This window comes from Humulus lupulus, chromosome 7 (assembly GCF_963169125.1).
Source record: "Humulus lupulus chromosome 7, drHumLupu1.1, whole genome shotgun sequence".
In the NCBI taxonomy this organism is placed as follows: domain Eukaryota; kingdom Viridiplantae; phylum Streptophyta; class Magnoliopsida; order Rosales; family Cannabaceae; genus Humulus; species Humulus lupulus.
The window spans coordinates 23959819-23972594 of NC_084799.1; the positions used below are offsets into that span (position 1 = coordinate 23959819).

Sequence of the window (12776 nt, forward strand, 5' to 3'; positions counted from 1 at the left end):
TACATCCTTCGCTCGGGACTCGAGGTAAGAAAACTGCACCCAAACCGTGAATGGGTCTGAGATCCCCTAACAATGAACATATGTGTTCTGTAACCTGTATATCTGTTATGTGTGATGTGAGAGTACAACCTAAGGGAGCCGGGGCTGATGTTGAGCGTACTGAACACAACTCGGCCTAAGCGAGCCGGGATCAGCTAAATAACTAGAGGGCTCGGCCTAAGGGTGTCGACACCTAATTATCTGTATTAAGATTGATATATATGCTTGGATTAAACTATTGTTGTTGCTTAACTTAGCATTTGTATACTGCTGTTAACTGAACTGATTTGTTTGAAGTTTGTTATGTACACTTGTTGCTATCTATGTTTGTTGATTATGGTTTTCTTGTAGAGCCTTGGCTCACGGGTGCTACGTGGTGCAGGTAAATGCAAAGAAAATCTGGACCAGCCATGAGTTGGAGAGCTTTGGGGGCGGTGTGTACATTGGCAACTGCTCTACCGCCGACCGAGGGATTTACAGGGACTATAGCCAAAATCTGTATTTTGTCATTTAGGCTAGCTACCGTTGTATCTATTTTTTAGGGTTGTACTGTAACACTCTAAACTCCAGGGACCATTACGGTGTGCATTTTAAACAGTGCTAAACTCGCTAATCGAGTCATTTAGCCATAATCGTGTAACTAAGAATGATTAGCGGTTTAGGGTTAAATTTTTTTGTTAAGATATAACGTTTCACTAAAACGTTTACTGTATACATTAGGATCCCAACAATATAATTTAAAGGTTAATTACAAGAAAATATTTACAACCAACCAACCTAAATAGGAAAATAAGGTTTAACCCTAATTCCTCTTTCAACCCTCGGCCGTGGCGGTCAAGCAGTCGCATATGTACACATCGTCACCTAAGCTCTCCAACTCAATGATGGTCCAGCTTTCTTTTGCATTTACCTGCATCATATAGCACCCATGAGCTGAAGCCCAGCAAGAAAACTCAATATGCTCATGAACAATAATAGCATGCTACAAAATCATATCAGACATGCCTAGCAATGATAGCTCTATTGTAATGACCCACTAATCTAGCCTTTTTGGACCATTAACGAAACTATACATAAACTTACATTTTTACGAAAATACCATAATTTTATTGAGTAACTTGTAAAATAAGAGTTACTTACAAATAAATACTAAGAAGGATATGGGATCCCATTGTCTTTAAAAACAAAACATGATTTAAATGAAAAGAATTACATAAGAAATGCGGAAAATACATATAAAACCATAAAAGATAAAATGAGACTACATCCTCGAATCGAATAACGCTCGGCCCCTTGACTCCATTCACCATCGATACACATCCTCTAAGCGTCACGAATCTTACTGCCTCTAAAGCTATTTTCCTGCACATAAAACAAAAAGGAATGAGCCTAATGCCCAGCAAGGAAAATCTAACACATAGTCATACGCATAAATTTCATAAAAAAACGTAAAGACATATCATAACACTTAATACATACACTTATTATAATGGCCATTATTACTTGGGGTCCCATAGACTAAACAAGCTTATGCCCATGAGATTAGTGGGGTCCTACTAGCTAAGTAGGCATATGCCCATAATCTTTATTGGGGTCTTGTTAGTCAAATAGGGCATAAGCCCAAGCCTACAAACATACACATTCATAACATATTCATAACGTATCATATTTCATAACATAACACATAAGATAACATAAGCAATAAACATATAGATTCTATCCTATTTTCCTTACCAAAGTTACCGGGATATGATGGACTGAGTTGAGACTTTTGGAACACTCCTAAAACCATATGAGAAAGAGTGAGTCTTATGAAGAAGGAGAAATGAAAATGAATAGGAAGACTAAACCATTGAGAAATATGCTTACCACAACTTATGTGTTTAAGAACTTGGATTCCCTAACCAAAATAAGAATGAGGTTAGGGGACTGAGTAGAAGGCTTTGAGAAAGAAAATAACATGAAACAAATGAAATAGAGTTTCGGGTTTACCTCAAAGACTTGCAAGACCAATCTAACCATAACCGAAATACCAAAGAACCTTACTTCCCAAAGTGTTTGATAAGCTAAAGATGATTAAGCTTATGACTTTCCCACCCAAGTGTTTAACTCTCACACTCTCCTAGCACTTGCAGATTCTGAACTTAGAGCAAAAGGTGAACAATGGCTGGGCACTAGGTCCTATTTATAGAGTTTGGGAATGAAAGTATCTTGATTTTACTGGAATAAAAATAATGGATTTTTAGGTGAAAATCATTTGAATAATCGTTCAGCAGAGGCTGAAGACTCGTTCAAAAGATGCTGGACTTATGAAGAAGTTTGAATGGCTGAAAGGAAAAGAATTAAAAAATGTTTGAATTTATGCTGGAGGAGGCGATATATCGCCTGGGCCAGTATGCCCGAGGCGACCGTGCATCGTCTCGTGTTTTCCGTATCTATGTGCTGCGATATATCGCCCCCTATAGCTGCGATATATCGGCACACGCTGAATATTTAAACACGAAATTACACATTTTTAGCTAAGTTTGAATGGAGTAAACAGCCTTGACTAAGCCTTCAACGTATTCAAAGCTGTTGATTGACCCTATAACATTCAAACTTTATTCCTTATTAAATTTAATCCTCAAAAATACTTAATCCTTAATCACCATTCATAACATGTGCTTAAAATCCTATTGGTTGATATCTAAACCTTATAGTACAATAAATATAATCCTTAATATCAGTCATATTAATCAACCTTAGGTTAAAATTAATATTCTTAAACTATAGGTTAAACTTAGAAAATCTATAAGTACTACTATGAGTGTCCAAATAATTCCCGGCCTGAACCAAAAATCCACAGTTACAAAGATAATACTAAACATACTATAATACTACTAAACAATTAGCTAAGTAAAGTTCTTGGACTCTACATCTATTCATGCATGCATGCAAAATAGTAGAATTAAGGCATTAGTTTCAATTAGTGCAAGTGGGAGTATGTTGGGGTTTTATGCCCTAATTAAAACCCAAATTATTTGTAATCTCATTTTATTATCAATAAAATAATAGAAATTATTTTTTGACTTGGTCAATCACTTTGCTCACATGTTTTAGTTTCACGATTATTTGTTTAATATAAACTTCTATTAAATCCCGAGCATATAGCTAATCTTATTTATAGTGACGTAATCACAGTGGAATATAAATATGATTATATGTTCAAAATAAGTTAGTCCTGAGATTAGTCAGTGCACAGGATTTACACTGACTTGCCAATTTACGATATGATCTACTTACACATTGTAGTGTTATGTTCTTTTCCAGAATATTAGCAAAGTAGATAAGATTGGATGTATTTGTTACATTGGACATGACCGATATTGACAGTTGATAAGATAAGTAAACATACCGTTATTATCTATTATAGTCATATCATATAGTTGACCATAGGTCAATTCAATCTCAATTCTGAGTGGTTAGTATTCTAACTGATTGTATTATTTGAGCTCTTTGACTTGTTCGTTACCAGCTTACCCTACGGACTAGCCCATACCTACATCTTGGAAACTCGGTAGTCTAATTGAGTGGGAGTGTTAATCATAGATATGAACATCTATAGCTTATGATGAAGAAGTGAAACGATGGTTTCCTTTTAGTTTGATTCAAGGTGTTAAATGATAGAGATCTCATTTCAGTAATTAAATTAGTTTACTGAAATATCATTTATAATGAACTAAGTGTTTTAAGGATAAAATACAATGAGGGGTAAACCGATATTTTAGTCCCATCTCATTGTAGACCATCTATAGAGGATTGAGTGACAATTATGGTTGTAACAATGGATAATTAATAGCGTATCTATATTTGTTATAGAGCATTCTATGAATTCAGGAGTGCAATTCCGAGTCTATAGTGGAGTCACGAGGAATTAATAAGTTAGTAAATTTATTTGTTAGATTTATGATAACTTATTGGAGCTTGATTTCATAGGCCCATGATCCCCATTGTACCTTGGATAAAATCATCTAGATAGTCTCAATTAATTGATTTAATTATCAATTAGAATTATCAAAGTTGACCAGGTCAATTTTGGATAGTTTCACAAAGTTATGTATTTTTTAGAAGAAAAGGAAAATTATGGCAGACTTATTAATTAAGATAAATTGGTATCTAAATTAATAAATAAGTTTAAATCAATGTTCAAATTATAAATAATTAATTTGATAAATGCTTTAAATAATTATTTAATTAATTAAATCAATAGAAAATAATACAAGCCTTGATTTTAAGTCCAATGGGCTTATAATCAAATGGAAAATTTCACGGGCCTAAAGCCCATGATAATTTCGACCTAGGGCTTTAAAATGGCTATTGTTTTATTGATTTTTTAATTAAATTAAATGATCTAATTGAGTCTATAAAAGGAGTGCATAGAGAGAAGTCAAAACATAAGTTTGATAAGACACAAGTCAGATGTTCTGATAGTTTTAGATTCTCTCTAAACGCAAGTCCTTTTTCTAAGCATGTTGATTAATTTATCTTATTCTCTCTATATCTATCTCATGCGTTGATGATAATTCTACAAAATAGAGTTATTTTAACACTTTTTATGTGCTAATTGTTGCTTAATTCTTGAGTTTTTAATTGATTTATTAAGTTTTAAAGTAATTTTGAATTTATTAGGTTTATTTTAATTTTATATATTTTTATGTGTTTTTATAGTTATTTTGTTGTATTTTAATTATTTAAATTATTGTTGTTTAGTTTGAGGTAAAAAAAGTTGTATTATTGAACTTAAATGTTAAATATAAATTAAGTTATAATTAATATTTTCAAAGAATTAAATTAATTTATTTTATAGTTGAAAATATTTCATTATTATTTATTTTGAAATAAAATTATTGATTTTAAGGTGCTTGAAGTAGAAAAATAAAGAAAATAAATTAAAGTTGTGATGATAGGAGAACTATGGCATTTTTGAAGAGATTATAAGGAACTTGGGCATTTTTTCAAGGTCAATGGCTCGACACTCCACACCACAGCAGGTCCATGAAGCAATCAGCAGCTTCTCCCAGCCATCAGGCCCAATGCATGTCCTCTTGAAGCAACTCCTTCATCCAGCCGTGCCTCTCACTTCTTCCTTCAGTTGATGCACCAAAGTCAGCTGCTCCAACGCCACCTCCAAGCCGCCTCACTCTCCCAGCTACTGCCTCCATTCAGCCGCCTGCCACACCAAAAGCCCAGCCACTTTTGTGCATTTTGAGCCCAACAAAAGCATTTTTGTCTCATTTGTCTAAAAATACCATTTTTTTTATCCAAAATTTTCTACATATTTTACCCCAAAACATCATTATTACACTATAATTTACCCCTATTTGCCATATTATAATTAATTAATTTAATTTAATCAATTTAAATTGATTATTTTAATATTCTCATTTTGGCTATAAATAGGGAGTTTTGAAGACCATTTGAGTGTCAATTGGGGAGGGAGGTTACCATACCAAAAATTCTACACATTTCAAAACCTCTCTATTCTCTCCATCTTCTTCTTCTTTGTTATTTTCTATGTATTTTTAGAGGAAAAATTTGGGGGTTTTCCTCCAAATTTTCCTAACTTATGTTTATAATTTTTAGTTTGTATTTGTTATTCTAGTTATGAGTTTCTAATTTTTTTAAGATTATTAAGGTGATGATGAAATAATATGTAACTAGATAGTATTTATTTTGTATAATGATTTCTTGTGCAACAAAGTTTATGGATTTTTCTCGTTCAAATATCTTCTTTCATCTTAAATATCATGTATTTTGGATTGTTAGCACATATTTACACTTTGTTCTTCTTCATTAGTGCAAAAACATAATATTCTTTGTGTAAGATGTGTCATTAAATTGTACACATCCATGCTTAGAACAAAAATAATATGTTTTGCCTTATAAATAATGTTCATTGATTTATTTGTTATTTCATTAGATTGATTTACACTAAATGCTTTGAAATTATAATTTTGAAAAGTGAAGAAAAATCTTATCTTTTTTAGAAGTAATTTGTGCTTAAACTTATAAATCTATTTGGAAATTGTTAGTTTGATTTATTTTACTATCACTAAAACTTGGGAATCAATATACTAATAAATATTATTAAACTTACATTTTGTGGATTCTAGTATCTTAATAATCTTTTATTTTAACACTTTTTTTCAAATCATTATTGGTTTATTTTTATTATCTTAAATAGCTTTATTTTTCAATCTTTTATTTCATGTTCATAATATTAAAATTCATCAATATTTGAAGCTAGGTTAGAATTTATTACTTTTGATTTAAAATAGTTTTCTTTTCTTTTTTTTTTATTTTAGACAACTCATTTGGGTTCAACCTCGTGCTTACACGAACACTATATTCCATATACGATTCGTGCGCTTGCGAGTATAAATATTTAAAACATACCCGTTTTGGGTCCCTCAATTGAGAATTGCCCACACTAGTGTAGGTGATTCTAAGGATACATTGGAAGATTGTGAAGAAAATAGAAGATCGGTTTAGTTTCTTGATAATACTTTGTGACAGAAAGGATTCAAGAGTTAGAGAAACTGAAGGAAGGACTCTTTAATTCCGTTGCGTATACTGTAAGTATTCTATTCATTGTTTCTCTTTGAATTTAATTTTAGAAATATGTTATAGGTTATCTCGTATTAATTTGGTTAATATTATATATACATGAAAATAAATAAAGATGATGTATAAGTTTTCCTAACATAGCTCTAATCAGATGAGTGATTTAACACTTGAGGTTCTGTTAACCATAATGAAGCGTATAGCTCTAATCAGATGAATGATTTAACACTTGAGGTTCTGTTAACCATAATGGAGCATGTAGCTCTAATCAGATGAGTGACTAGTGAGTAGGTCACTAACGTGGGCTTAGCACCCATAGCCATGTGATGATGCAGTCACCTGGGTCTTCTGGCTCTGGCTTTAAGTGACTAGCCATAGGCTAGACAATCGCTTTTAGTTTTCATCGAACTTGAGGTCGATCCGGCATTAATGCTCATGATGAGTCATTAAATGCAGATGTCGATTAGATCTAATATTTTTGGCTTGCGTTAAACACGCTAAAACCGTTCCGGAATCTTAAGCCAATACCGTATGACCAGTGTCAGTACTACTGCCGAACTTGACTTGTGAGTCGCAGCTTCACAGTTAATACCAACACCATTGCCAATTTATGACTCATGGGTCAACGCCACGCACAAGTAAGCAATGCAACTAGGCATATATCATATGTCAAAAATCCAAATGTAGGGCATTCAACATGCTTACTTAACAATTGCTAGCATAATTATGATCATGCACAAACATAGAGACTCAAGCTCCGATCAATCTCATATTCAACATTCATGGCATGCCCTAATCACATGTTTCTCGTGCATCACATGCATCACATACTGGCTGCAGTTTTCTTACCTCTGGTTCGAGCGAGAAATAACAATTGAACGACCTTTGGGAACGATCAATCCTTTAATCCCTTAGCGGTCACCTAGTCATAACCAAATATGGAACTCCAATTAATGAAAATCAACAATAAAAGGGTCTTGACCTAAACCTCACTTCCGGGACCCCGAATTGTACCCAAACGGTGAGTAGATTCGATCCCGAGCCTTAGGAATTGAAACCCCGAGCCAAAAACCCTCAAAAGTGCCTAAAACAGGAATCTGGAAAAGCAGGGTAGCGCTGTAGCGCTACCCCATAGCCTCAGCACCCTTGGCAAAGTGAAACACCCCTGACTAGCACTGTAGCACTCATTGATGGGTGCTGTAGCGCTACAACCAAGGTTTTCAACCATGGTTTTTCCCTCCTTCGAGTCCTCCATTTCCAACTTGAAAAACTAGCTTCCAAACTTCTTTCAAACCCCCAAATGAATCCAAATACCATATACACAAGCCCTAGGCATCATATTTCTTCTCATATTTTTTTTTTAGAATTTTGTGAGAATCATGAGCATGATGGCTTAATCTTCCTAGGAAGGTTAGGGATGATTCCATATGCTAGTGATGTTACTTTGCTACTTTGATTTACTATGTTCTTAATATAATGTATTTGAGTTATTTATGTTATTCCATCCTCATCTCTATTTTGTTATCTCTATTTACTTGTGCTAATAGTATATATGATTAGTCATGCTCTTTCTACGTGCATCTAATTAGTAAAAGTAATATTGATACATAATTTTATGTCTAATCTTTCATTACATTATTGCCCTTATGTATTTTGTCATTTTTATATTTTTCATAAGATTAACATTGTGCTCTTAAAGTAAAGAACTTTATAACTAAAATAGACTTTTGTTAGAAAAGAATATGAACTTTAATGTTAGATTTTCCAAGTAATTGTTGGGATGTGAATTATTTACTTGTGCATTTTTGTAAATCAAGTAACCAAGTAATGAAACAAGCATATGAATGATTCTTGAAACCTTTCTATTTCTCAAACTCTTGATTACACTTACTTTTATTTCACTTGCCTCATTTTATCATTTAATAAAAAATACAACACTAAAATCTCTTTTCATTTCCATTTTTATTTATTTCATGTTACTTGCTTTTGTGTTATTTTCTACTAATCTTTTGGTTTTAGGTTACCTCATTGTGGATCGACTGTCTGATTTTACTACAATTACCGCTTAGTGGTTATCACATTTTGGGCGTTAAACAGCACAACGAGATGTTGGCGATTCATCACGCCCTTACATGGGCAAAGGAGAAGGATTGGAAGAGGATAATCATTTTGTCAGACTCTTTAACATTAGTGTAGTCACTTACTGAAGAAGGAACCTACCCTGACTGGAAAGTCATGATATGCTTTTATAATAAGTTTCAATATGTTAGGAGAGTAGAAAATTTGTAACCAGCTTTCCTTTCATGTAGTTCTCATTTTTTTTTCAACAAACTCAAATTTTTCAATTTTGAAATTGCAGAATTTGAAACTATGAAATTAAATTTAAATTATTATTTTTGATACTGTAAATTATTTAGAATTTTTAAAAATTTAGAGAATAATCTAAATATCAATAATATATTTGGTCATAAAATAATTGCGCAAAAAATCATAAAAGTAACGAAAATAGGATGAGATGTACACCAATGCATCCTTTTTTAAAAGGGAGTACCTAAGAACTCACTTATATTTTTTGGTGTAATTTATAGTATTAGAGTTGGATAAGAAAAAAAAAATGGTGTAAAAATTCAACCATTTTAGTGTTGGTTTTATATGCAAAATTTGGCATTGGAGTTGATTTGTGCATTTTCTTTCAATTGAACATCACTCCCTTAAATTGTTGAAAAAAAAACATCACTCCGTTAAATGTATTTAATTAATATTAATTTAAGGACAATGTTCGTATCAATGGATGATTCATATATGTCAATGTTTTTTTGTTTTTGTAATCAATGTAATTTCTAGATTAAATAAATAAAACGAACCATTACATATCTTTTCCTATCAATCCTACAAAACACAAAGGATTAGTCTTGGTTAATTTAGATGATTGAACTTAAGGAGAATAAAAATGTTACATTAAGATTTCATTCCTCAGTCTCATAGAGCAATGATCCACCTATTTGATTTAATAAATGACATTGTTTATCAAACTATAATTAGCATAATTTATGAACTTATCAAATAGACTTTGTTTTATGAAACCAGAGAAGGCCATTAACTAGAAAACAGTACAAACCGGTCCTTTCATTCGTTTTTTTCTACTTCATGATTTCCAAGACAAAAACTAATCAAACATGAGAAGGGATCGCCAGCGTGGCAATCAAGAAAATTCCAAACAAATAACCACGGATCTCCAGCGTGTCAATCTCCTGTCCGTGCGATCAATTAATAATTTATCCTCACCCGCGATGTTTCATGATGACGTAATCCCATTGCAAAAAATCAAAACTCGCGGATTGCCAGCGTGGTAGAACTCTCCCATACTCAACCACCCCATATAAATAAGCTTCCACGTTCCCTCCAAAATCATCAATTTCAAATCAAAGCAAATACCATTCCCTCCAAAGTCGAATCGTTTCGATAACCTGATCAGAGAAAACTTCAAGTTTCAGAAATGGAGACCACCAAAGCAACCAAGGGAGCCGGAGGAAGGAGAGGCGGTGAGAGGAAGAAGTCGGTCACGAAGTCCATCAAGGCTGGACTTCAGTTCCCTGTCGGTCGTATCGCTCGTTTCCTGAAGAAGGGAAGATACGCTCAGAGAACTGGTACCGGTGCTCCGGTCTACCTTGCTGCAGTGCTTGAATATCTCGCTGCTGAGGTAACTACGTGGTTCCCAGATCTGAATCTCGAGAAGGCGATTCTAGCTTTTTTTCTTTGATTTAGATGAACATGTTCGCTTTTTTGCAGTTTATTAATATTGTGATTTAACTTTCTGTATTGAACAAAACGCAGGTTTTGGAATTGGCTGGAAATGCAGCCCGTGACAACAAGAAGAACAGGATCAACCCTAGACACGTTCAATTGGCTGTGAGGAATGACGAGGAGTTGGGGAAATTACTTCACGGTGTTACCATTGCCAGCGGAGGTGTTCTTCCCAACATCAACCCAGTTTTGCTACCAAAGAAGTCCAAGGCTGCTGAATCTGAGAAACCTGTACCCAAGTCTCCCAGAAAGGCCTAAACGCTAAAAAAAAGAGAAGAATAAGAAAAAGAATCGACGAGAGAAACTAATTATTTGGTTATGTAATGTTGTTTCGGATATTCAATTAGGTTCTGTATTTCCTTTTTCTTATTTTTTGATTTTGGTTTGTTGCAAATATGTAGTTTGGTCTATTAGAAAGTTCTTCTATTAATGGAAATTCACTTTTTTTCCAATCTTTTTATTGCATTTTAATATTTTAATATTGCATTTTATGGAGGTACTGCTAAATATCAGTCTTTCCTAATTTTGTACAAAAATCCTGTATTATTACTAACTGAATTTATTTTTTATTTTTTTTTATACAATTATTAGAGCTAGTTTTGAGAAATATCTTTGGTCTAAATGAAAAAGGAGCAAACAACATTTTGGTATATTTTTTTTCATGGAGTGTTTTCTACTTACCAAGACCACCAAACATCAGTCTCTCTCAGGATATATGAAGGTGAAAGAACCTTGATAAAGGATTGTCGTGAGCTTGGGAGGTTCGATCTGTCTGACATCGCGCCTGCTTCAAGGTATAAATACATATACAAATACATTGTTGCTTTTTACATTTTGATTTCAACAGTTACTTGAAGAAAATGTAAACTTGAAATCCTTTATGGATTTTTTGGCCGTTATCTCTTCCGAAGAAGATGTTGTCTCAAAACTTATTGAAATTGGGTTTGAGAATTGCAATTCAGTAGAAGCTGTGAAATTAGTTGGTCCATCACTTGATGATGCAGTTGAATATATATTGAATGGATGTCGTAGAAACAGTCATAGGACAACATGTAATTCTACCAGTTTTGTAAACATCGTGAAATCTGTGGGGAAAAGAGCCATGTCTACCACTTGCGTCTCAGGTCAGAAGCGACAGTCTAGCATAGTAGAACATTTCCAGTTCATTAGTAGAAACAGGAGAAGTGCAACTGCAGTTGTGGAACAAAGCAAGCCACCTATTTCAGATGATAGTTATTGCATCAAGACTGCTACATCAGAAGCATTTCCAGTTGGTTTCTCAGATGTGATGGGCATTGGACCAGATTGGGAACATAAAGTGAACAGTATTGGAAAAGCATTTTGGTAATTTTTCGTAAAAAGAATTCTAGAACGAAGCCTTGACTGCATGGCAAGCTCATGAAGACTGTCTTGTTCTTGCTGCACAGGATCTGGTAAATTTGTGAATGTATATTTCTGTTTCTTCTATTGGGTGAGTTTCGGTCTTTATACTTAATTATTAGTTTGCAGGGATATCTTTGTGTTCTCAGATTCCAGGATTATTGACTGGGAAGGTTGTGGTTGTGATATCACCGTTGATAAGCTTGATGCATGATCAGTGCTTACTGTTAGAATATATGATACATATATTCTATATTTGTATATAATTTCTATTTATCTCCTAATTTGTTAAGGAGATAATTTGTCCATATTCTTAGCTAATCAGTTCCTAGTTTCTAGGCTAAGATTACTCTTTGTACATTGTATATTATCTGACGTTACTAATGAGAAAGGCAAGAGATTACATTCTTTCATGGTATCAGTCTAAACCGATCCAAATTTCCCTAACAAACGCCTATCTTCTTTTTCTCCTCTTCCGCTGCTCTATTCCATGGCCGAACAAACGAATTTCCATCTTGCTCTCACAATCACCAATGTCAAGTCCCTTATCCCCATCACATTGGATACGGAGCATGGCATGTATCACTCTTGGGCGGCCTTGTTCAAGGTTCTTGTTAGGGTCCATGATTTGCATCACCACATAATCCCTCCTACGGAGGAAAAAGAAGTCATCGCCAATGCCGCCTCCAAAGCCGCAGACCCGGCCCTATGGAAGCGTCTTGATGCTGCGGTCCTTCAATGGATATATGGGACTATATCCACCGATCTTCTCCATGCTATTTTGCTCAAAGACGACACTGCCCAAGGGGCTTGGGCACGTCTCGAGTCCATTTTCCAAGACAACAAGGCTTCTCGGGCTACTCATCTTGAAGAAGAACTTGCGGATCTTGACTTCGAGAATTTCTCGTCGATTGATAGCTATTGCAATCACATCAAATCCTTGGCCGATC

The 12776-nt window shown here is 34.0% G+C and overlaps 2 protein-coding genes across 2 annotated transcripts; both read left to right on the forward strand.

Annotated features, from left to right (window-relative positions):
* The first annotated feature begins 10041 nt into the window (after positions 1–10041).
* LOC133790960 (histone H2A.1-like) lies at positions 10042–10898 on the forward strand. Its single transcript, XM_062228820.1, has 2 exons — positions 10042–10342; positions 10477–10898. The coding sequence occupies exons 1-2, from the start codon at positions 10139–10141 to the stop codon at positions 10702–10704; spliced, it is 432 nt and encodes a 143-aa protein (XP_062084804.1). The 5' UTR covers positions 10042–10138; the 3' UTR covers positions 10705–10898.
* Positions 10899–11078: 180 nt separating this feature from the next.
* Positions 11079–12431, forward strand: LOC133790959 (ATP-dependent DNA helicase Q-like SIM). Its single transcript, XM_062228819.1, has one exon. The coding sequence runs from the start codon at positions 11327–11329 to the stop codon at positions 11792–11794; it is 468 nt and encodes a 155-aa protein (XP_062084803.1). The 5' UTR covers positions 11079–11326; the 3' UTR covers positions 11795–12431.
* Positions 12432–12776: the final 345 nt, after the last annotated feature.